The 26947-nt window shown below is 41.5% G+C and overlaps 1 protein-coding gene across 5 annotated transcripts in view; it reads right to left on the bottom strand.

Annotated features, from left to right (window-relative positions):
• arid4a (AT-rich interactive domain 4A) overlaps positions 1-26947 on the bottom strand; it is a 144354-nt gene that overhangs the window by 23974 nt on the left and 93433 nt on the right. For all 5 annotated transcript variants that reach the window (XM_068039224.1, XM_068039228.1, XM_068039226.1 and 2 more), the window contains 5 exons: positions 26735-26832; positions 12421-12634; positions 9150-9418; positions 8215-8421; positions 1490-1574 (listed from right to left, as the gene is read on the bottom strand). In XM_068039224.1, the coding sequence (XP_067895325.1) occupies positions 1490-1574; positions 8215-8421; positions 9150-9418; positions 12421-12634; positions 26735-26832 (873 nt within the window). The remainder of the gene's footprint in view (positions 1-1489; positions 1575-8214; positions 8422-9149; positions 9419-12420; positions 12635-26734; positions 26833-26947) is intronic.

Genomic DNA, 26947 nt, shown 5'->3' with positions numbered 1-26947 from the left:
GGTCTATTCTTACCATATGGAAAAGAATGCTTAGAGTTTGTGGAAGACAGAGATTGCATCACAACTTCTGACAGTAGTAGCTCTGAATTAAAACACAGAAAATACTGAAAATACATGTCTCTTTTAAGATGCAAACAAACCTGCTATGCAATTCCAGTATTTCCTGTTTTTATTTCCTTATTTCCCCACTGTACTCTTGATTTCTATTGGAAAAGCAATAGAAAGGAGCAGACAAATAGAAGTTAGGAGACTGGAACTGTACAAAATGAAAAACATACGCTAGCTCAGGTTGCTATGGGTGTAATGAAACCACTAACCTCGAACCATTGATACAATACAGTAAGGTACATAATGAAGCTTCTTTCTATTTTGCCTAAACCTCACTCTACTGTCACCATCAGGTTTACTTTTTCCCAATTAGCTATCTTTACTGGCCTGTCTGAACAAACGTCACAAATTTTGCTGAGATTTGAGCAGTTTTGTGCTAAAACTCACATCCACAAGGCTCTTTAAACCCATTTTACATTAATATAAGGGAAGTATGAGAGACAAGGGTGTAGAAATCAATCTTCACCATCTGGGAGTCAAGCTAGTGAGGTGTGTTATCGAACTTCCAAACCTGTTTGTGAAGAAGACACTGAGACCAGGAAGCTTAGGTAGAGACTGTTTATTGCTTGCCACAGAGCATACTTCTTCACTCTTAACAACACCCAGCCAGTGCTGGCTGGCTCTTCTTTATATAAACACATTTGAATACAATTAACTAATTAACACCCAATACCTGTTCACCCTATTACCTTGAACTACCAGGTATTTATCATCCATTAACAAAACGTCAGACCCAAACAAGGAGAAATGCATGGCCTTTATAGAACTTGCACGATTTTAATTCCATTGATATCAAATTTTCAGTCAGTCAGTTTTACTGGATTTGAACATGTGAAAGGGAACTCAAGCTAAAAGACAATGGGCTAATCCAGTATACCACACAATTCTCAATTTGATGCTTACCCTTTGACCTTACAATTCAAAACCTGCAAATAATCTAGCCACAATTCAGGGATAATATAGATCTGAAATATACAATTACTTACTACAATGGAAATGTTTTAAATTACTTTAAACTCTTAGAATAGGTCAGATTGAAAATCTATCTTGATAATTCTGGACTTGTTGCCATTCTGTCATCCAAAATATGGATCAAAGGCAGGTAAATGGAGTTGAGGTACCCTTCAGCTATGATCTAATTGAATGGCCTACTCTTATTCCCATGCTCCGGATGAGGGAGAAGGCCTAAACACTGGAATTTGCAGAATACAACACATTAATTGCACAAATGTTTTGTAGGGTAATCCCTGAGCCACAGTGCTATGGAACATTTGCCTAAAATTTATTTCCTTTTGTCAACATGATACTTTTTCCAACATTTTGATGTCATGCAAGAAAGTAGGTCAAGAGGTGATTAATAAGAATGGGATTTATCCAGTACCTTTAATTTTCTTCTATGTTTCCCCTTTGGTGCACCTCTTTCTGAAGGCCAGAGAATTCTATCACCTTTTACCCATTCATCATACCTGAAAGAAATAAGGCATAGTCTACTTTCAGAACCACATAGCATTTAATCCTAATTCAGAAATGGGACGTGTCAAAATCTATTTAAATTATTTGAATAGAGTTCCTTTCCACATTTGACAACCAATTTTAAAGGGAATAGAAAACAATGCAAAATATAATTTATCATGACCAAAGGCAAACAAGAACAGTAGATATTGCAACAAAAAAAAATCCAGATAAAACTAACCTTATACCACTAGGAACAAGTGCTCAACTGACAAGCTCCCAAAAACAGCAAATAAAGCACTTAAAGACAAATAACAGAACAAGAGCCTTACTCAAGTCAGAGTTTGGCATCAGAAGCCAGATAAACAGAAGTAACAGACACCAGATTTAGCTATATAAATGAGCAGTTTTATATGGCTACCCTGCTCCACCTCTTTCCACATATGAACGAGGGGCTGAAGTTTACCAGCAGCACCCCACTCCCCGCCCCCCCACCTGCTTGGCGGCGGGACCTTCATTTACATATTTAAATCAACCTAAATGATATGTAAATGCATTCACCTGCTGGCAGCGGCTGTCCCATGTCGATTTTACAGCCGCCATTCGTATCTTGCGCGCCTTCAGAACTCCATACGGAGCTCTGAGGCAAGAACCTGGTGGGGAGCAGGGGAGGAATAAAATTTTCAGGGCAGGAGGGGTGGGGGAGCGGTGAAAACACTTTATTGGCTGTGGGGATGGTGGGTTGGGGTTGAATGGCAAATGTTAGAAGGTTGGGGGGGGGCGGGGAAGGAGGTTCGGGTAGAGAATAAAGTGAGATTTGTTCACATCGGGCAATGAAAGGACCATTGGGCAGGTTGGAGAAGGGCCTCCATCACCTAAGTATTTATTAATAACAATTTACTATAATGTACCTTTAAAAATGTAAATCTTTGCTAAGGGCTTGAAGCCCTTTATAAATGGCGCCGCGCCTGTATAGTGGCACCGGATGCCATTGCCTGGGATGCAGCAGCCGCCCCCTCTACGTGGAGCGGTGGCCACTGCTGGGACTGCAGCCCAGCCGATGCCATGGACCCTGGAGAGTGGGTAAGTTGGGCTTGCCTCACCAGGGGGATTGGTCGTGCCCTGGTGAGGCTAGGGCGATCGTCTGGGGTCCTGGGGTGGGTTGGGAGGTGGAGGCGGCCCTCAATCGGGCACCCAGTGCCCAACTGCCATGCCCCCCCGCCCCCGGGCACAGAAAGGCTGGCAGCTAATGCTGGGTGGCCTTTCACGTCCCCAGAACGCCTGCTTGATTGGCCTCGGGCGGGCGGGCCGCTTTCCCCCCCCATGCCCAACCGCCGTAAAGTCGACCAGAAGTGGGAGCGGGACGGGGAGACCACCCGGAGCCTCCCGCTCAATTTTACGCCACCAACTGACCCGCTGGGGTGGTGTAAAATTCAGCCCTATAACTCTGAAAATGTTGTAATTCCTGTGAAGTTGGTGAGAAAATGGAGTACATTTTCCATATACACAAAGTAGAAGCCATAAATTCATGAGAGTTTGTACTGGAGCAAATAGACCGATTCAGTTATTTGTACACCAGATCAGGAGATGCAGCACTTTGCGGCATAATTAACATACCATAATATAATCTGTAAATGATGAGAAAGATCAACACGGAGAGCTGCATTGCTGGGGAAGGAGGTCACCACCTACCCCAAAGTATAATGTAGTAAAATTTTGTATAATTAACTAGCCACAACTTCAGAACCATTTAAGTGGAAAAACCATTTAAAAACTCCAAATAGTCACCATCATTTCTATATTATAGAGTCATAACAGCACAGGAGGCCATTTGGCCCATCGAGTCCATGCTGGCCCTCCGTATAGCAATCCATTCAATCCCATTCCCCCACTTTATCCCCATATCCCTGCAGGTTTATTTCCCTCAAGTGCTCATCCAATTTCCTTTTGAGATCATTCATCGTCTCCCCTTCCATCACCTTTGTAGGCGGCGAGTTCCAAGTCCTTACCATAAAAAATGTTCCTCCTCACATTCCCTCTGCACCTCTGCCCAAAACCTTAAAATGTGCGTCCCCCAGTCCTTGTACCATCAGCTAATGGGAACAACTTTTCTTTGTCTACCTTATCTAAACCTGACATAATCTTGTGCACGTGTATCAAATCTCCCCTCAATCTCTTTTGCTCCAGGGAGAACAACCACCGCTTCTCCAAACTAACTCATCCCTGGAACCATTCTAGTAAATTTTCATTGCACCCTCAAGAACCCACACATTCTTCCTAAAGTGTGGTGACCAGAACTGGATGCAATACTCCAGTTGTGGTCTAACTAGAGCTTTATAAAGGTGCAGCATAACTTCCCTGCTTTAGTACAATACCTCTCACTATTTATGACGCTCAAGAGTCCATATGCTTTGCTAACTACTACCACCTTCAAAGATCTCTGGACATGAACCCCCAGGTCCCTCTGTCCCTGCACACTCTGTAGAACTGTGCCGTTAAGTCCATATTCCCTCCTTTGATCTCTTCTGCCAAAATACATCACCTCAAACTTCTCTGCATTAAATTCCATCTGTCACTTGTCTGACCATTCTGCTAACCTAATTATGTCATGTTGCAGTTGATCGACATCCTCACTGCCACACCTCGAAGTTTGCTATCAGAAAATTTTGAAATTCTACTCTGTATTCCAAAATCCAATATATATATATAAATAAAAAAGCAGTGGACCTAGCACTGAATGTTGGGGAACACCATTGTCTACCATGCTCCAGTCAGAAAAACATCTATTTACCACAAATTGATGTTTTCTGTCCTTTAGCCAATTTTGTTCACCAACCTTTTATGTGGTACTTCACCAAAAGCTTTCTTAAAACACATATAGACAAAATCCACTGCTTTCCTGCCAATCTTCTGTCACTTCATGAAAAAATTCAGTCAAATACCAGCTGCCTTTTACAAATCCATGCTAGCTCTCCTTAATGAACTGAAATCTTTCCAAGTGCCTGTTAATTCTTTCCCTGATTATTGTTTCTATAATCTAACCTACCACGGATGTTAAACTGACTGCCCTGTAGTTACTAGGAATGTCTTGTACCCTTTCTTGAACAAGGGTGTCACATCTGCCACTTTCTAATCGTCTGGCACCACTCCCATATCTAGGGAAGATTGGAAGATTATAGCAAGCCCTTCCACTATCTCCATCCCAACCTCCTTGAGCAACCTGGGATGCAAGCCATCCTGACCAGGCGACTTCTCCTCTCTCAGCCAGCCTTTCCAGAACAGCCTGCTTAACAATTTTCAATTATCTCGACCATCTCCACTTCTACAAATATTTTGTCCGCTTCCTCTTCTTCAGGAAACACCGTTACAGATGGCTGTTTTAGTGACTGGAAGCCAGCGTCCAGTGGTGTACCAGAGGGATCTGTGCCGAGTCCCCTATTGTTTGTCATTTATATAAACGACATAAATGACTATGTGGGGGGTAGGATCAGTAAGTACGCGGATGACACAAAGATTGGCCGAGTGGTTAACAGTGAGGTGGAGTGTCTTGGGTTACAGGAAGATATAGACGGGATGGTCAAATGGGCAGAAAAGTGAAAGATGGAATTTAACCCTGAAAAGTGTGAGGTGATACACTTTGGAAGGAGTAATGTTACATGGAAGTATTCAATGAATGGCCTGACACTGGGAAGTTCCGAGGAACAAAGGGACTTTGGCGTATTTGTCCAACGATCCCTGAAGGCAGGAGGACAGATTAATAGGGTGGTGAAAAAGGCATATGGGACACTTGCCTTTATCAATCGAGGCATAGATTACAAAAGCAGGGAGGTCGTGTTGGAGTTGTATAGAACTTTGGTAAGGCCACAGCTGGAGTAGTGTGTGCAATTCTGGTCGCCACATTATAGGAAGGATGTGATTGCACTGGAGGGGGTGCAGAGGCGATTCACCAGGATGGTGCCTGGGATGGAACATTTAAGCTAAGAAGAGAGGTTGGATAGGCTTGGGTTGTTTTCGCTGGAGCAGAGAAGACTGAGGGGTGACCTGATTGAGGTGTACAAGATTATGAGGGGCATGGACAGGGTGGTTAGGGAGCAGCTGTCCCCCTTAGTTGAAGGGTCAGTTACTAGGGAACACAAGTTTAAGGTGAGGGGCAGGAGGTTTAAGGGGGATTTGAGGAAGAACTTTTTCACCCAGAGGGTGGTGACAGTCTGGAATGCCCTGACTGGGAGGGTGGTAGAGGCGGGTTGCCTCACATCCTTTAAAAAGTACCTGGATGAGCACTTGGCACGTCATAACATTCAAGGCCATGGGCCAAGTGCTGGCAAATGGGATTAGGTAGACAGGTCAGGTGTCATTAATGCATCGGTGCAGACTCGATGGGCCGAAGGACCTCTTCTGCGCTGTATTATTCTGTGATTCCTTGATCTTCTCCATTTCTAATCTAAACCTTACTGTATGACGATCGCTCTTTGGTCCCCCTCCCAAGACACTTGGTCGACTTGGCCCACCTCATTCCTCAGCACCAGATCCATCAATCCAATACTGGTCAAGGAAGTTTTCCTGAACACATTTCAGAAATTCCGCCCCTTCCTTTCCCTTGACTTTAGCATTATCCTAATCAATATTTGGGTAGTTGAAGTCCTCCAGTATCATCACTCTATAGTTTTTAAACATCTCGTGTGATTTCCCTGCAAATTTACTTCTCTATCTCTCTCACTATTTGGAGGCCTACAGCATACCCCCAGTAGTGTGATCATATCTTTCTTGCTTCAGAACTCTAACCAAATAGATTCTGTCCTTGCCCCCTCAAGGGCATTCTTTCTCTTTCCAACACTACAATGTCTTCCCAAATCAATACTGCACCCAACCTCCCTTTTTTCCTTCCCTATCTTTTCTGAACAATTTGTGGGGTGTATGAGGTTATACAGGAAACGCACCTTTGAGCAGTTTTAACAGCCATGTCCTTTGGAATAAGCTCAGTCACCAAAGGATGCATTGAAGGATTTGAGAAGCTTCAAATGTCAGTCATACACAATATGAAGGAGAACAACATATTTTAAAGATAGCTGTCAGTGAACTCCAACCTCAGGGTTTCAGGTGACAATCACTGAAGCAGCACTCTTGCTATTGATAACATAATTTCAAACGCACTCGGTGTAATACTGACAATTAATCCTCTGGCATCGGAGGCATCAGTCCAACTCAGATAAAATTGAAAAAAGTCGCCATTCGCAATTCAGAAAAACATTACATCTTGCAAATCCACAATGGTTATGTATAATAACTGAAATTTAGTATTTAGTTTCCATGCCAAAGACCTCCAAGTCCTAAACAAGGGAAGTGACGGTTCCAGTAGCTTATATTAATCCAGTACTCACGCTGAAAGACATATTGGTGGACCAAAAATATTTCCTCCATCTCAATTAATACACACTCATGCAGGGACTGTTCTAGCTCAGGGTTGCAAACTTTGCACTGTTTGAGGCTAGCCCCTGAAACACGACACTTCAGTGTTAATAATCATTTGCAGAACCTACCATTGCTTAATTTAAAGCAATAGCAAGTGGTAAGGCTAAGAATCTAAGCACCCCAGCTTCAAACACTGGCAAAAGTCCTGACAGCACCTTGGACATCAGTCATCCACGTCAAGAAACAACACATGACAACAGACAGACTAAAAAGAGAAGGAAAGGTGGCAATAGTGACTATAAAAAAATCAAGAAGAATGTATTTTTTTAGAAATGAACTTGGGGATGCACTGTCACTTTCCCTACTCAATCGTGCTAGGGTGTCACATGGTTTTGTGAAAAATTGCATGATCAAATAAACCGCAAAGGCCTGGAATTTCTCAAAAACTTGTATCAAAAAATAATGGAATTAGTACAATGTCATGCTGATTTTCAGTGTCAAAGATGGAAGAAATTTGTAAATAACATGTGCCCATTTTATTTATGCAAATTCTGAACAAACTATAAACTCTCAACCTACAACTTCAGGTGCAGTAGTACCAGGTTTTTTATGGCAACTTATTTTTTATTTCTCCTCATTGAGACTTAAATGTACTTCCTGCTTCTTTAAATGTATTTTATAGCCTCAGTGCAATAAAAATTTTAAAACTTTCACAATTGTATTTTTCTAAATAAGTGGTGCCTGATGGGCATAACAACAATTGAAGGCTTTATAATTTAATCTTTATGTTTAAGGAGGAAGCTAAAGAAGGTATATGGGCGCCTTCCTTGCTCCCCGACTGCTTACACTTGATTTATGCTGGTTTTTACATTCGAGCAAGCAATGAGATTCTGAGGAAATTTCTCTAACTCGCCAACAGGAAGATTTCTGTAAATTTCAGCAGAACTTGGTCATGCCATTTTAGGCCAATATCTGCAATAACCCCTAAATTAATATGGCAGTGCAATGACAGTCAGGCCAAACATTTTTTAAAAAAAAAGACTTGAAATGGAATGAAGTATGTTATTGCTTATTAAAACGTAAACAAATAGTACAACATTTAGGAACTGCAATTCTGATTGCCACCGCTTGGTATAATCAAGTTTGAGCTTTGAAGTAATTTTAAAGTCCAAACTACTGTAACCAAACCTAAATAAATGCAGGGATTAAAATAATTGCAACAATTTGTAAAGTCAACTCTCTTACCTTGTATTCCAACCATAGTAATGTACTAAATAGACAACCTGTCCATCATCAACTTCAGAATTTCTAATATTGGCTTCATAGATTTTCTGATTTTTTCCACGCCCATATTTTACTTTAACTTTGGTTCCAGAAGGGAATCGTTCAAATTCATCATCATCCTCCTCCTCTTCTTCCTCCTCATCATCCTCTTTATTTTCATTCCCTTCCCTTTTTAATGAGAAAAGTTAAAAAAACAAAATGATAAAAATGAGGCATTGCACAGTTTTTAAATAATCTCAGAAATAAAGCTTAGTTGGGGATCTCCTCAATGGCAGCGTGAATAATTGCACCACCCAAACACGCTAGCCCTGTTCATGACAGGGGGCCCAGGTTCCATCCATGGCATGTGCTGTGTACCAGATCTCAGCCCCCTTTATCACCCTCAGTATATTTGTTTCCTAACAAATGCATCCTTCAAACACCCACAAAATGCATTTACTCGTCATTTATCTCCCCTGTTTATGGGACCTCATGTATGAACTGGCTGCAACATTTGCCTGCTCAGAGAAATGCATGCTTTATGCAATATTTTAGGATATCCTGAGGATGTGAAAGGCAGTAAAAAATACATTTTTTGTTTGTTTTCTAATCATTTAAATTTTGCCTTTAGTCAAACCCACCCTATCCATTTCCAGTTAATCTGAGCAAGGGTATCCAGTCAGATACAAGGAAATTCAAGCAACATAACTGTGCATTTGCAAAGCATACAGTTCATCAATTCTTCGTAATACCATTGTGATCCAAGTGTTTGTCAATAAATATATTGTTACACAGAAGCTTTTTTGTATATTGCACATGCCTTTTTGTTTACCACATTTACTATTTAAAAAGTTATGTGCAAAGTCAATACTGGTGTGAACATATTTAAGCAACAGCATATTTAAAGTAATACATACTTTTTTTGTCTTTCCTCATGGTCCTCTTCTGTGTCTTCATCATCTTCCTCCTCTTCCTCAGAATCTTTTTCAGACTCTTCTTTCTTACTCTGCTCTGCTCTGTTTTTGGGTGTGGACACATTTTTCTGCTGACCTGTGTCAGTCTCCTTGTCTTGTTTCTTGGAGTCCTCCTTAGCCTCTCTATTTTCTTTATTATTTTCCTCATTCACCTTTTCTTTTTTTATTTCTTTGACTTCTTTTTTGGCAGGTGTTGCATTTCTCCTCCGACCCTAAAGCAGGGTAATTGATTTAAACTCAAGCTTAGAATTAAAACTGAATACTTTTGTTTAATATGTTGCAATTTTCTATTCCTCACTAGATCATTTCAATAGAAGTCTGGATAATAAAGCTCCTCAACCAAGACACTTAGGTGGCAGGTTAAGTATTCCTTTTATTCAATTGTTGCAGTTTAGTATTATTGAAATACACATCTTGGTTATCATTATATTCTATCGGTACTTGTGTTTAACAATATGCAAAAACTATTAAAGTTGAACCTCTAGGTATTAAGCATCTGAAAATGATTTTAAACCCCCACAAGGCATATGAGCAAGGAACTGGGTTATAGTGGTCAATAATGTTTGGGCACAAATATGGCAGAACATAAAAGCACTTCACAAAACTATATTTACTATAGGACCATATTAAATTCCAAATTTTTAAAAAATATTAAAAATCTGTAACACTTCACACATATATGTTAGGTGTTATTTGGTGTATAATGTATTGTTAGGTGTATAATATTGGATATTACAAAAGATGAAACTTATGGGCATTTGTTATCTCCCAGGAAGTGATTCAAAGATCAAAGAGTAGAGTCATCTGAAGTTCTGAGCTTCTGGCAGATGCGGAAAATCAAATTAATTGTCTTGCTGTTTCAGCAACAAACACAGATATACAAACGGATATATGAAACATAGATGCAGAGTTTAAAGAGTGTATCTGAATAACTAAAAACTTGCTTAATAACCAACCACAGTACACATCTCAATGTTGCCTGCCCAAATTATTTCAAGTAAATTCATTTGTTCACCCAAGAATTAAATTAACAGAATTTCTAAGAATTTGAGCAAAAACTACATACCCCAGATAGCAAACCTTGATCGTTTTATTAAAAATAAAGAAGCAAATGAATAACTTAACATGACATTTTCAGGCACCATTTGCTCTTCTGCATCATTTAATTGGCAGTACTGTGGACCAGTAGTGCAAACTAGTCGAGGGCAAAAGTTATAAACACCAACTAAAGAGAGGTGCAACAAACTGGTATTCCTTTTCATAGATCTTTTGGAAAATTCAATTACAACTTATAGTTTACAAGCCTGCAACATTGCTTTCATTTGTTAAGCCCTCCTTCAGCCATATATTTCCACTTGCCAAACTATGCAACATGTATGCCAATTTCTCATCATATACTGAAACTTTACCGAGTGCATACAAATATGCATTCTCTCAGGGTTGTGATTAACACACTGAGACGAAAGTATTTCCGATATTTCCCCTCCAGAACCTGGATTATGCCAATATATTTGCAAATACTTATAAAGATTAGCAAGTTTAAAATTATTCTGAATTTTAAAGCTCAACATGACAGATGTTAAATAAACACAGGAAGATACTAGATAAACTGGCAAATTTTTGTGGCAGTTAATGCATTCTGTAGGTTTTGAAGATTCAATCACTCTTTACAGCTACCTAGTGCAGGAGCTCCTCCAATAGCGCAGAGAGGAAAAAAGCACAGTACACCAGCAACATCCACAAGCACGTATTCCAACAGAAGTTACTGGACAGCAATCAGGAGCATTGAAAGATTTTTTGTTTTGTTTCTACCCCTCTCAAGCCTTGGGACTAGTCTAGAAGATTTCAGGTTAAATTCCCAATCCGTCTGGAGTGTGTAATGAATTAGCTGAGAGCTATTATTAGCCTCAGAACCTGGCATAGGGAGGTAAATATAAAAAAAAGAGGCTCCCCCTCTCAATTGCTATCCTGGCTCCTGTTGAATTATGTGGTTAAGAATGATATATGAGAACAGGATAAATTTCAACTGTGATGCCATACATCACCAATCAAACAACACACAAAGAATTACCACCTCCGCAAAATTATAGGGAGGAATTGGTATCTGTGGAACTGCATCCAAGCAAGAGTGAGCACCCTTAGGAAAACAGGATAGAAAATTTGAACATCTTCTCTGTGCTATGCACCATTCTCTTTAAAAGGCAATTGTCTTTCAGGTCTCTAACATGCAGTTCTTGATTCAGCCACTAGGTGGTGGTAAAGTACCCTGTCCTCAAATGAGAAAAATTCTTTTATTTGTTGGACAATTTTAAAGGGATTAGTATGTCTTGTTCTTCCTCCCTGATCCATCACCCCAATTCTTTTCAGCAGTGTGGAATCTTACTTGTGTGTGAAAAAAATAAATGGATTCTAAAATATGATTTTATTTGAGATTTTTTTTATTATGTCAGGTACTACAGAATCCATCAAAACAAACTGGGGTTCTCCAGCTCTAAAGCAGTTAACACAAGATTGTTTTGTACTACCTAAAAGACTTTAGATAATCTACTGAATTTAATTCCTTCTGTGCATACTGATCAAATTAAATTTGTGATCAAGACGACAGTTGGAGACTGGATCATAAACAAGATATCTCACACAATTAACAACAAAATCATTCATTACATATATAAGATGCACTGCAGCAACTTGCCAAGCCTTCTTCAATAGCACCTTCCAAACCCGCAACCTCTACCACCTAGAAAGACAAGGAGAGCAGATGCTTGGGAACACCAGCCTCCAAGTTCGCCTCCAAGTTCCCCTCCAAGCCACACACCATGCTGACTTGGATTTATACCACCGTTCTTTCACTGTTGTTGGGCCAAAATCCTGGAACTCCCTCCCGAACAGCACTGTGACCATACCTACACCAGATGGACTGCAGCAGTTTAAGGCGGCGGCTCACCATCACCTTCTCAAGGGCAATTAGGGTTGGGCAAAAAATGCTGGCCATGAAACGAATAATAAAAAAAAGTATAATGTAAAATGTTGCTGAGGTGTAGCAGCACTGTTGTGATTTATACTTGAGACTGTAGTGTGACGTTAGGTTGACGACTCCAAAGCAATGAATGCTGATGCTGCTCAGAAAGGTGTACAGAAAATTCATCGTTTTACCCTCACAATGTTCTGACCATCAGCACCGCCGCAATTAGTTTCAAGCTAGATAATTACTTACTCTTGGAGATCTCACTTCTTTTTCCTCTTTGTCATTTTCAGTGTCATCACTTTTCTCAAAATCTGCATCATCTAAATTTGTAGATGATTTCTTTGGATCACATGCCCCATTCTCTTCATCCTTCTCCACTGGCTTTTCTATAGGTTCCATGTGGTGAATGGTCCTGAAGCGAAGGTCGGCTGCACGACAGTATTCCTCAAAGCCATACAAGTACCTACAAAGCAGAGAAAGAGAAAGGAAAGGCACAGATCTGATGTTAAATGAAGCCACTGACTAAAGCTAGATTCGAACATATGAAATCGACAGGCAGGAAGTGAAGAATAATGCCCAAAATATTTCATAATCACAGAGAAAACCCACCACAATAACATCTCAACTAAATTTGCAACACAAATTTTGCCTCGTCAAAGCAACTCTTGTGCAGTCACCAACCTTTTTACAGATACACAAGTAAACTAAATTACAGATTTAGTGCTATGATTTTTGGTATTAATTTCAGTCAGACAAGGTGATCATCTATAGGAAGCCATATATATGCACACACATACAGCCAGGCACGTTCAGACAATGAACATTCATACAAATATTCCCAGATTTCTAGATCTAAAAATATTCATGGGCACTTCTAAAAACCAGCAAATCTGCTGTAGTGATAATTGTTTTCATATTGTTATTACAAAGGTTGCAGCAAATTGTGTTGAAATTCAGATCAATGGGCAGCATGAAAAGAAACCGTGTCTTCGACAGAAATACTGCAATGGTTTCAGGAAGCTAAACTAACACCGGGGTAGGCCTGGATCTGACAGAATACAGAAGATACTATAATCTGGTCTGATTGGATGAACTGCTTTTCTGATTGAAGAATTCCAGGATAAGCGAGTTAACTATTACTACTAACTTTATCATGCTGGTCCCAACGTCTTAGACAGAGTGTCATATTTCATTGTGTTAATTTGTTTGAAATTTGAACACATAACAATCATAAATGGAATTTTACTTAGTTCCTGCAGCAATTTAAAGTGTAATTTTCCAACTGGATGCCCCCAACACAGAATCTTGTCTGCTTGCAACTTCAGGCAACAATGCACTTAATTTTCCAACCGTTTAAATTAATAGCAGAACGGAGGAATGAGAACTTAGCCAGTGAGAAAATAGTGGAGAGAATGTGCAGGGCCATATGATTGGAGGAAATTGCAAAGATATGGAGGGGCAATGTCGTGGAGAAATTTTACAATTGTGATAAGACACTTGAAGCTATTTGAATCCCTCCAGTCAGGTTTCTGTTCCCCTCATAGAACCAAACAACTCTAGCCAAAGTCATGAACAACATTTTCATTGACTGATTATGGTGCAGTATCAATCCTCTTCATCCTCAACCTCCCTGTAACTTTCAACATAGTTGATCATAGGATGCTTCTTCAATGCCACTTCTCCACTGTCCAACTGAGACTGCCCATGCTTGATTCAAACCCAATTATAGCCAAACCATCTTTACAAGATCTCAAGGATCTTTTCTTGGCCTTCTCCTCTTCCACATTTACATGCTATCCCTCAGCAACATGATCTGAAGTCATAGCATTAGCTTTTACAAGTATGCAAATGATACAGAGCTCCATCTCTCTCAACTCCTCCACTTCCTCTGCTCTGTTGGACTGCTTTTCTGACATCCAGCCTTAGATAAGCTGTAACTCCCTCCAAATAACACGAAGACCAAAGACATAAACCTCGGTCCCTAGTATAAATTCTGTATTCTTGAATGGCACAGTTCTAAAGAGTGTGCAGGAACAGAGGGACCTGGGGTGCAGGTGCATAGATCTTTAAAGGTGGCAGGACATGTTGAGAGAGTGGTTAGTAAAGCATATGGGATCTTGGGATTCATAAACAGAGGCATTGAGTACAAAAGCAGGGAAGTTATGTTGAAACATTATAAAGCTCCAGTTAGGCCCCAACGGGAGTATTGCGTCCAGTTCTGGTCACCACACTTCAGGAAGGATGTGAGGGTCCTTGATAGGGTGCAGAGGAGATTTACCAGAATGGTTCCAGGGATGGAGAATTTTAATTACAAGGTTAAGATGGAAAAGCTGGGCTTGTTCTCCTTAGAACAAAAAGGAGACTGAGGAGAGATTTACTCGAAGTGTACAAGATTATGACAGGCTTAGATAAGTTAGACAAGGAAAAACTGTTCCCATTAACAAATGGTACAAGGACTAGGAGACAGAGATTGAAAGTTTTAGGCAAAAGATGCAGGCGGAATATGAAGGAGCACTTTTTTATGCAGCAGGTGGTAATGACCTGGAACTCACTGCCCACAAGGGTGGTGGAAGTGGATCAATTAGGTCAAGAGGAAGTTAGATGGCCACCTGAGAGAAAGAGACTTGCAGGACTACGGGGATCAAGCCAGGGAGTGGGCTGACTGCATAGCTCCTTGCAGAGCTGGCATGGACTCGATGGGCCGAATGGCTTCCTTTTGTGCCGTAAATTATTATGACTCTCGATGACTCTATGAAACTAATTCCACCCCCTCCCCAGCCATAGTAAGACAGAACCAAACTGTTTGTAACTTCAACATCCATTCGACCCCGAACTGTGCTGCCCACATCAAAGCATCTCCATTACAAAAATGGCCCATTTTCATTTCTAACTGCTGCCTAAGCTCATTATCACTGGAACCCTCATTCAGAGCCTTGATACCTCTAGACCCCAATTACTCCAATGCTCTCCCAGCTGACCTTCTGTCCCCCGCCCTCAAAAACATCAGCTCATCATTCACTGCCTACATCCTATCACAACTTCATGTTGCTCATCTCACTAGGCTACATTGGCTCATGGTCACCCCAAATTTTAAATTTTCACCCTTGTGTTTAAATTCTTCCCTGGTTGCAACCCTCCCTATATTTGGTAACCTCCTCTAGCCCCCATGCTCCATTCCTCTGAATGAACCCTTGTGCATGGGCAGGGGCGGGGGTGTGCTGGGGCCTTAACTTTTTACAATTTATATCAATAGCGTCGATGAGGGGAGCGATGGCTTGGTAGCTAAATTTGCCGATGACACAAAGATAGGTAGGAAAGTATGTTGCGAAGAGGATATAAGAAGGTTGCAGACCAATACAGATAGGTTGAGTGAGTGGGCAAAAATCTGGCAGATGGAGTATAATCTGGGAAAATATGAAGTTTTTCACTTTGACAAGAATAAAAAAGCAGAGTATTACTTAAACGGAGAATGACTGCAGAACTCTGAGGTGCAGAGGGATCTAGGTGTTCTAGTGCATGAATCACAAAAAGTTAGTATACAGGTTCAGCAAGTCATAAAGAGGGCTATCCTTTCTAACAAGAGAAATTGAAAATAAAAGTAAGGATGTTTTATGCTTCAGTTATACAGGGCATTGGTGAGACCACATCTCGAATACTGTGTGCAATTTTGGTCTCCTTATTTAAGGAAAGATGTAAATACATTGGAGGCAGTTCATAGGAGGAGGTTTACCAGATTGATACCTGGAATGAGCGAAGTCTTATGAGCAAAGGTTGGACAGACTGGGCTTATTTTTGCTGGAGTTAAGAAGAGTGAGGTAAGACTTGACTGAAGTATGTAAGATCTTGAACAGTCTTGACAAGGTGGATGTGGAAAGGATGTTTCCTCTTGTGGATGAGTCCAGAACTCGGGGGCACGGTTTTAAAATTAAGGGTCGCCCTTTTAGGACAGAGATGAGGAGAAATTTTTTCTGAGGATTGTGCAACTTTGGAACTTTGCTTCAGAAGGTGGTGGAGGCAGGATCATTGAATATTTTTAAGGCAGCAGTAGATTGATTCCCTTGCCTAACAAGAATCTAAGGTTATCGGGGTAAATGGGAGTATGGAATTCGATGCACAAACAGATCAGCCATGATCTTATTGAATGGCGGAGCAGGCTCGAGGGGCCGAATGGTCTACTTCTGCTCCTAATTCATATGGTGTTGGGAGAGTACAAAATCATCCCAGCACCGGCAGGCCTCCTGCCGCCTAGGTTCCATTCTCTGAAATTTCTTCTCTAAATCCTTTCACCCTTTCAGACTTTCCTTAAAACCCACTTCTTTGATGTCAGTTTTCTATATGCCTCTGAATTATTTCGGAATTTTTCTATGTTAAAGGTGTTGAATAACTGCAAGTTGTTGATCTGGAGCACTGGAAACCAATTGAAGACTGATATCTTGCAGAAAATGAAGGCAAAACCACAGCAATCTTGATTCACTATTAGTTTATGAAGTGTGAAAACAGAACACCAGCGACAACAGCAAGAGAGGATCCAGCTCAAAGATTAAAAAAAAGTGTATTAGGATTTCAATAGCAGAAAAGGAAAGGTAAGTTGAAGTGAAGTAATGTTCTGGAGGTGAAAAAAAGCAGTTATACTGGTCAGATACATGGAAGGAAGCTGAACTCAGAATCTAGCAGTAAGTCCAGGTTTGTACCTGTGGACATAGCCCAAGACTTGTGGCAGTCCAGGATATGGATGGAATTAAGGACAAAAGAACACAAGTGTTGAGTGGAAGAGAAAGACTTTCAATTTACTGCTTTAGGTTGCTTGTAACCCTGGCTCATCTAGGTCTTGATGCCATTTAGGCAGTTGGAAAAAGGGGTGAAAGCTATGGGGTTGATAGAGGAGGCACAGAAGTAGAGCCAACTGCCATTGGTGTATATGAAGAAGCTAACCACGTTTTTGAATTATACCACCAAACAGTAAAAAAATGAACAGGAAAGGCCAGCAATGAAGTTCAACACAGATGGCAGTATGGCATGAGAGAAGTGATCTAGTACCAACAAATAGTTAGGCAAGAATATAATCAGGAGAGAAGAATGGCATGAGGTGGACTACACAGCAGAGCTGGATGAGGAGGATGGAGTGGTCAGCAGTGTTGAAGATAGCAGAAAAACAGTGGAGGAGTGGCAAAGATGTGGACTAAGTTTTCAATGACAAAGTTTCAGTGTAATCTCAGTTCACTTGATGGGACCTGATTTGCAGGCTTTAAACAAGAAAACATAGAAGGGTAATTGAGACTGTGCATTCCAGAACTTTAGAAAGGAAAGATGGAAAATGGGATGATAATTGGAGAGGTTGAGAACAGATTTTATTTTGAAGATCTGGCATATTTCTGGTATTTCTATTTAGAGTCACAGAGATCCAGAGGAAACAAGCCAAGCACCAGGAACACCATAAAGGAGGGAAATGGGAAAGAGTGATAAACAATTAGAACTTAGGTACTGGCGAGTAAACAAAAAATGCAAGACTGATGAAAATGCAAATGGAAAAAGCCCAATTTGAGTATATGTCACAAATGCTTTTGGCTTGTCTTCTGTTTATTTCCTCTTATTCCCTGATTATTTAGTATCAGCACATCAAATACTCAGCCAGTACTGGGCAGCAGATTCTTGGGAAAGACAAGCATTTGAAATTGTGAACTACTTATTACCGACCAATGCATTGCAAAAGAATCCTTTTGTGCAGATTATGATCGTCGTTTCAACCCTATCTACCGTCGTGTGGCATTGCATCGCACTTAATAAGAACACATCATCAAGACTAAAGCTCAAACTGAACCCAAGAAACACATACCAGAGAATCTAGCTAATTCATAGTGGGACACTGACCCAAACACTATCAGGACTATCCTTTATTGAGAGGTATTGGAAATAAAAGTAAGGATATGCTTCAGTAAAATAGGGCATTGGTGAGACCACAGCTCCAATTTTGTGTGCAGTTTTGGTCTCCTTATTTAAGGAAGGATGTAAATGCGTTGGAGGCAGTTCATAGAACCATAGAAAAATTTCAGCACAGAAGGAGACCATTCAGCCCGTCTTGGTCAGTGCCAGCCGAAAAAACTAGTGGTTGATTCAATCTCATCCCACCTTCCAAAACCTGCTCCATAGCCTTGCAGGTTGCAGCACTTCAGGTGCATGTCTAGGTACCTTTTAAAAGAATTGAGGGTTTCTGCCTCCACTACTGTTCCTGGTAGTTAATTCCAGACACCCACTACCCTCTGGGTGAAAAAGGTTTTCCTCACGTCCCTTCTAATCCTTCTCCCATTTACCTTAAATCTGTCCCCCTGGTAATCGACCTCTCCGTTAGGGGAAACAGGTCCTTCCTGTCTACTCCATCTAGGCCCCTCATAATTTTGTACAACTTAATTAAGTCACCCCTCAGCCTCCTCTACTCTACGGAAAACAACTCGAGCAGATCCAATCTTTTCTCAAAGCTGCAACTTTCAAACCCAGGCAACATTCTTGTAAATCTCCTCTGTACTCTCTCCAGAGCAATTATGTCCTTCCTGTAATGTGACCAGAACTGTATGCAATACTCCAGCTGTGGCCTAAACAGCGTTTTATACAATTCCAGCATTACATCCCTGCCTTTGTATTCTATACCTCGGACAATAAAGGAAAACATTTCATATGTCTTCTTCACCACTCTATCTACCTGTCCTGCCACCTTCAGGGAGCTGTGGACATGCACTCCAAGATCTCTCACTTCTTCTACCCCTCTCAATATCCTCCCGTTTATTGTGTATTCCCTCAATTTATTTGCCCTCTCCAAATGCATTACCTCACACTTCTCTGGATTGAATTCCATTTGCCACTTTTCCGCCCACTCAACCAAACCATTGATATCATTCTGGAGTCTACAGCTATCCTCTTCACTATCAACTACATGGCCAATTTTTGTGTCATCAGCAAATTTCCCAATCGTGCCTCCCACATTTAAGTCCAAATCATTAATATATACCACAAACAGTAAGGGACCCAACAGTGAGCCCTGTGGAATGCCACTGGAAACAGCTTTCCATTTGTAAAAACATCCATCGACTAATACCTTTTGTTTGTCACTGAGCCAATTTTGTATCCAACTTGCCACATTCCCCTATATCCCATGGGCTTTCATTTTACTGACCAGTCTGCCATGTGGGACCTTGTCAAATGCCTTTCTAAAATCCATGTAAACCACATCCACTGCACTACCCTCATCAATCCTCGTTAAGACATAACCTTCCCTCAACAAATCCATGCTGACTATCCCTGACTAATCCCTGCCTTTCTCAGTGACAGTTTATCCTGTCCCTCAGAACTGTTTCTAACAATTTACCCACCGCCGAGGTCAGACCGACCAGCCTATAATTATTTGGTCTATCCCTCACACCCTTTTTAAACAATGGTACAACGTTCGCAAACCTCCAATCCTCTGGTACCTCGCCTGTATCTAGTGAGGATTTGAAGATGAAGTTCAGAGCATCTGCTATTTCCTCCCTGGCTTCCTTTAATAGCCTGCAACGCAATCCATCCAGTCCTGGCGATTTATCCACTTTCAAGGATGTCAGACCCTCTAGTACTTCCTCTCTTATTAGGCTTATCTCATCTAATATTTCACACTCCTCTTTAACTACAATGTCTGCCCTCTCCTTTGTGAAGACAGAGACAAAAACCTCATTAAGAACCCTACCCACATCTTCTGCATCCACGCATAGGTTCCCTTGTACATCTCTGATAGGCCTTACCCTTTCCTTAGTTATCCTCTTGCTTTTAATGTACTAATAAAACATCTTCGGGTTTTCCTTTATTTTACATGCCAATAATTTATCATGTACTCTCTTTGCTTTTCTAATTTCCTTTTTTACTTTCTACTTTTTCTGCACTTTCTATACTCCTCTCGGCTTTCTAAAGTATTACGATTTTTGTGATCATCATCAGCTTCCTTTTTCTGCTTTAACTTACCCTGTAAGCTTCTAGATAACCAGCGGGCTCTAGATTTGGAGTGCCACCCTTTATCTTTGTGGGGACATGTCTACACTGTGCCTGTAGTATCGCGCTTTTGAATGCCTCCCATTGGTTTACCAGCGGTTTTCCTTCAAGTAGCTGTATCCAGTCCACTTTCGCCAGGTCACCTCTCAGTTTTGTGAAATTTGCCTTCCTCCAATTTAGAACGTTTACGCATGTTTTATCTTTGTCCTTTTCCATGATTATGCCAAAACTAACTCTATTATGGTCATTATCTCCAAAACGGTCACCGACTGTTACTTTATCCACTTGTCCAGCTTCATTACCAAAGACTAAATCGAGAATTGTGCCCCCTCTCGCTGGGTGGCTAAAAAAATTATTTTGAACACAGTTCAAGTAACTTTGTCCCCTCTGTGCCCTTCACACTGTTAGTATCCTAGTTGACATTGGGATAGTTGAAATCCCCAACTATTATTGCCGTATAGATTTTGCACTCAGAATTTGCCTACATATTTGTTCTTCTATCTGCCTCTTGCTATTTGGGGGTCTACAGTACATTCCTAGTAGTGTGGCTGCCCCTTTTTTATTTGAGCTCCACCTATATGGCCTCGTTTGATGATTCATTTTATCATCCCTCCTCAAAGCTGTTATTGATTCCTTAACTAATAATGCTACATATCCCTCCTTTTTTATCCCCTCTCTAGCCTGCCTGAAAACTCTATATCCAGGATGTTGAGCTGTCATTCTCGCCCCTCTTTAAACCAAGTTTCCATTATAGCTTTGATATCATATTGTCATGTGTGTTTATCTGTGCCTCAGCTCATCGGCCTTATTTACTACACTCCTTGCATTTAAATAAATACCTTTTAAACTGCCAAATTCCTGTGCTGCACACTTTTTAAAACTTTGCTTCATCTGTTTCAGAGGAGGTTTACTAGATTGATACCTGGAATGAGCGGGTTGTCTTATGAGGAAAGGTTGGACAGACTGGGCTTGTTTTCTCTGGAGTTTATAAGAGTGAGGGGAGACTTGATTGAAGTATATAAGATCTTGAACGGTCTTGACATGGTGGATGTGGATTAGGATGTTTCCTCTTGTGGGTGAGTCCAGAACTAGGGGGCACTGTTTTAAAATTAGGGGTCGCCTTTTTGGGACAGAGATGAGGAGAAATTTTTTCTGAGGGCTGTGCAACTTTGGAACTCTTTGCCTCAGAAGGAGGCGAAGGCAGGGTCATGGAATATTTTTGAGGCGGAGGTAGATAAATTCGTGTTAGGCAAGGGAATCAAGGGTTATCGGGGGTAGATGGGAGTGTGGAATTCGAAACTCAAATAGATTAGCCATGATCTTACTGAATGGCAGAGCAGACTCAAGGGGCCGAATGGCCTACTTCTGCTCCTAATTTGTATGTTCGTACGAGTACAGCTCTGTTTTTCTGCTGTCCAATATGGGAACATTCTGCCCATGCAAAGAAATTAAACTCAGCTCTCAGTGCCTAATGCAGTTGCATTACTGGCTGCCTTAAACCTACCAGGGTAGATGATCTTTACCTACTGCCGCGTACTGCACCACCATACATAAAACAGCAGCCTTCGTCACAGCCAAAGAAACAGATAATCTCTTGATCCTCACCATCTAATTTTCCAGAACCATCCTGCTAAGAGCAGACTGGAATTGAGATGCAGCTAGCTGCATTCTGTCAACCATCTCAACTCCAGTCCACTTCTAGTACTTCCTCCTGCAATACATATCTACAGGATAAGCCACATCGTAAGGATATTAAACCTGATGAACATCTCCCAGCTGGAGCCTATGAACTGTGAGCAATCTGACAATACCTCAATCACCTGTATACTAGCACTGGTCATTCAAGTAACGATGCAGGAATGGAGTTTCAATGGCAGTAACTCAGCGAAGTGCAACTGTGGTAATCAGCTGCGAACAATGGACCATTACTTCACTGTCAATTCCCAATTGAGTCCTGTAATGCTACTGATCTTTCAATACCAAGGCACATTATAGATCTGCAGCACAGAACAGTGTGAAAATACGACAATACCTCTTACACCAATCAAAACAGGCAAGAGTCCCCAATTATAAAAATAAAGCATTTTAGTCTGTGATGTATGCGAGCACTAGATTCTTTCTATCATTATACATTTGGGGTTTAAAAACTCAGTGAAAATGTCCTAACTTGTTAAGATGCACAATCCCAGAAACAGATCTCAAACCAGGCCAATCATCCAAAAGAGGGACTAAGCAATTCAATTCAAATAAAATCTTTTTCAGATAAGAGGCAAATCTTTAAATTTCCTTTGTCTCAATTTTTTTTTTTTTTAAAGTATTTCTCAGCTTGTCATGTTCAAATTGAGATGGTTGTCTGAAGCAATCAGATAGTTAGCTAAGCCAGACATGTATCAGGGCAGCTAGCAGCAAGCTGCTATATATAAAGGTTAATATTTAGAGATACATTCACTGTTTAAATTGGAGTTTAGCATAACAGATGCAACTTTTCATATATTCTATATTACAAGGATGGACGGTCTGGCCTCTAAGGACAACCTAAAATAAGTCATTGCTTTCATTCACTTATGCATTTTCTGGTTTACCTACAAAGCAAAACTGATTACACTTCAAAGGTAGTTAATTTTGTTTGTTTTATAAATTCATTTTCAGGATGTGGGTGTCGTTGGCAGGGCTGGCATTTTGTGTCCTTCCCTTACAGTTAAGAAAGTCGTGGTGGTCTTTCTTTTTGAATGCTGCAGTTCTTGTCGTGAAGATGCTCCCATAATGCTGTTAAGGTGTTTCATGATTTTAACAATGGTGAGAATTAAGGCAAGGAGATATATGTCCAAGTCAGGATGAGTGCAACTTGGAGGGAAACTTTGAGTTAACGGTGTTTCCATGCACCTGCTGCCATGGTCCTTCGAGCTGGAAGTCTGCGGGTTTCTGCTGAAAGGTTTTGGCCAGTTGCTGCAGTGCATCCTACAAATAGTACATACTGCAGCCACAGCAGACTGGCGGAGCAAGGGGTGGATGTTAAGACTGGTGAGGTGCCGATCAAGCAGACTACTTTGTCCTTGATGGTATCAAGCTTCTTGTTTGTTGCTGCAGCTGCAACCACCCAGGCAAGTGGAGTGTATTCCATCATACTCCTGATGTGCCTTGTAGGTGGTGGAGAGACTTTGGGGTGTCAGGAGGTGAGCCACACAACATAGAAAACCCAGCCTTTGACCTGCTCTAATAGCCATGGAATTTAAGTGACTGGTCCAGTCTGGTCAATGGTAACCCCCAGGGTCTTGATGTTGTGGGACTCAGCGATGGTAATGCCATTGAATGTCATGGGGAGTTGGTTAAGTTCTTTCTTCTTTGAGATAGTCATTTCCTGGAGTGAATGCTACCTGCCACTTATCAGCCCAAGCCTGGATGTTATCCAAGCCTTGCTGTATACAAGCAGGGTAAGTTACATAATCTGAGGAATTGCAAACAGAGATGAACACAGCGCAAAGAACAGCAGACAGCCTCACTTCTAACATGACAGATATAAAGTCATTGATGAAGCAGCTAAGATCGTTGGACCTAGGATGCTGCCCTCAGAACTACTGCAATAATGTCCTGCAGCTGAAAGGACTGGCCTCCAACAACCACAACCATCTTCCTTTGTGCCAGGTATGACTCCAGCCATTGGAGAGTTTTCCCCAGATCCCCACTAACTTCAATTTTACTAGGGCTCCTTGATGCCACACTCGGTCAAATGCTGCCTTGGTGTCAAGAGCAGTCACAAATCACCTCTAGAATTCAGCTTGTGCCCATGTTTGGGCCAGGAACTGAGGTCAGGAACTGTGGTCCCGATGGAACCCAAACAGAGCAGTGGTGAGCAGACCATTGGTGAGTAAATGGCATTTGAATGCACTGTTGACAACTCCTACCGTCACTTTGCTGATGATTGGGAGTAGGCCAATAGGGCAGTAATTGGCCGGGTTGGATTTGTCCTGCTTTTTGTGGACAGGACATACCTGGGCAATTTTCCACACTGTCGGGTAGATGCCAGTGTTGTAGCTGTACTGGAACAGCTTAGCTAGGGGCGCGGCTAGTTCTGGAGTACAGGTTTTCAGCACTACAGCTGGATGTTGTCAGGGCCCATAGCCTTTGCTGTGTCCAGTGCACTTAGCCGTTTCTTGATGTCACGTGGAGTGAATCGAATTGGCTGAAGACTGGCATCTGTGATGGTAGGGACCTCAGGAGGAGGCTGAGAAGGATCATCCACTCGGCATTTCTGGCTGAAGATGGTTGCAAACACTTCAGGCTGTAAAGCGCTTTAGGACATCTGGAGACATAAAAGACGCTATATAAATGCACATTGTTTCTAATAAATATGTTTAGCACTTATAGACTATGCCATGGTCTATTTATTCTACTTACTTCTAAAGTTAAGGAAGATAATATAATGGTCGTCCCTCCAGGCTCAGTACAAATTGGTGAGTAAAGGCACACTCGAATTGTAGGGAGCAAGGGCTCACCTAAAGTAACCTGATAAACCAAAAGAGAAAAACCTAGAGTAGAAACAGACTACTCTTAGGTTGTTACTTTCTTTTCCTTTCTTATTACCTGATTACTAGATACCAGTATAATAAAATACTCAGCCAGTAGAAGGTAACAGAATCTTGAGAAAAATTATAAACGTTTCAAACAGTGGTCCCAATATTATCAAGCAGTGCACTGCAAGAGAATCCTACTGCCCTATGTTACCCTTTCATCAGTTAAGAGAGTTCCCTCATGAAGCTCTATGCGTACCATTTTAAAAAAACGAGCCACAGGGAATTAGACCTGTACTTACCCCTCATCAGCATTCAGTCTGGTGACATTTTTCTTGAAACAGATTCTTGGCATTATATGAAAGTTTGCTTAAGCAGCAGAAAGATTACCTGGTCATTTACGTCCTTCAGTCGGTCCTGGCCACACATAGAAATTGAAAGGATTTACATATTCCATGTCAACAAGCTGCAACTGAGAAATCTGGGAAACGTTTGTGAATCTGCAACTTGTGGATTCAGACCATCTTGCTCAGTGGAAAATGGAGAGATTGGGCTGAACTTTACCAGCCCCACAACATCAGGGGTCATGGCGGGGGGCCCATAAAAGACTTGCAGGAGCAACCCGCCACGACTCCCGACGCCGAGAAGGCCCTGCCATGAGGCCTCGGTGCGGCGCCCCCACCCCCGCCCGTCGCCAAGCGGCGGGGCCTTCGATTCAATATAAAATGCATTAAAATAAATGTTAATGAACTTACCTGGACCAGGCAGCCGTCCCGTGGCAATATTATGGACGCCGGCCGCAACTTGTGCGCCTTCGTAACTCCGAATGGAGTTCTGAAGCGAGACACTGGTGGGGAGGGGGGGAGGAGTGCAGATTTCAGAGAGAGAGGGGTGGGGGAGTGGAGAAAACACTTTTTATTGGCTGTGGCCATGGTGGGAAGGAGTTGAAGGGTAAATGTTACGAGGTGGGGGGGGGGTGGGTGTGTGTGTGTGTGTGTGGGGGAAAGGTCGCGATGGCAATAGAGTTTATTCAGGGTTGGTGGCCCTAAAACAGACATGGCGGGGTGGGGGGGCGGTGGGTGGTGTGGGGGGGTTGAAAGGGCCTCCAGGTTGTAATAAAATTTTAACAAATGGACACAAATTCCTGTTTACATATTATAATTTCATCTAAGGGCTTGAAGCCCTTCAAAAATGGCGCCAGTGGGGTGGCACCAGACGCCATTGGCTGGGACATGGTGGCCGCCCCCATACGTCGTCTGGGGTGGCCGCTCTGCCCCTCCATTTAAATGAGCCCCCACACAAAATATCGCAGGGGCTCAGTGGCGGCACTTCCGTGTCGGAAGGCTGCCGACTTCAAAGCGTGCCGCTGTGAAGTGTGGTGCGCTAATAAAATTCAGTCCATTGTGATTTAATTTGAACAGAACCAGAATGAAAGGAAATTCTGAAGAATTCAGTGTCATTCAGAATATTAGTACAATGCAGAATAAATTGAAGCAGCACAATTTGCTCTTGCATTACAATACTTGCTTGAAGTATTTACAGCCATGCATGCCCTATTCATACAGTGAGTTAATTGCAAATGATATACAGAAGCAGGATTGAAGGAAAAATGCAAATGTGAAAATGTCAAGTTTCAACCTCTGTCTTCCCAGGAAGACTCATGAAATAAATTGAGATATCCCTATTTGTCCCAGTCCAAAAGTAGCTTCATGAAAACCTACCATGTTTGGTTTACCACCTACAACCCTTGGATAATATATTTTAGATATCAATGTGTCGGCAGTTGCGTCTCCAGCCCCAGATCTTTTCTCTACGTTTAAAACTGGGCTTAAAATGTTCCACCACAGGGCTGTTGTACTGACCCCCTACTGAACCCCTAACAAGTTTCAAAGCAGCACTAGAAAAAGCAGTACAAGTGCAGATGGTGCACAGCCATCAAAAACATAGACGTTTTGAAATGAATCTTAATTCTCCAATGACACAAAAAAAAGCCAATGCGTAAACTGGGTTTTGCATAAAAAAGCAAATATATCATAGCTACTTACTTCTTATAAGCAGTTTTTACATTATAAGAGGCAGCAGAGTTCAAAATTGGAATGCCAAGGTCCATGTATATTTGTTTCCACACAGAACCACTGTCAATCTACAGAAAGAAGCAGAATTTAGTGGCCGTATTCCAGATAGCTAACAAGAAATAAAACATACAATATTCTGAAATAATCAATCCAGTTTTGTATAATTCCACTTTACACCAATAA

This window comes from Heterodontus francisci, chromosome 9 (assembly GCF_036365525.1).
Source record: "Heterodontus francisci isolate sHetFra1 chromosome 9, sHetFra1.hap1, whole genome shotgun sequence".
Lineage (NCBI taxonomy): Eukaryota > Metazoa > Chordata > Chondrichthyes > Heterodontiformes > Heterodontidae > Heterodontus > Heterodontus francisci.
Note: the sequence above shows the minus strand (reverse complement) of the source record. Positions and strands in the feature narration are given on the sequence as shown.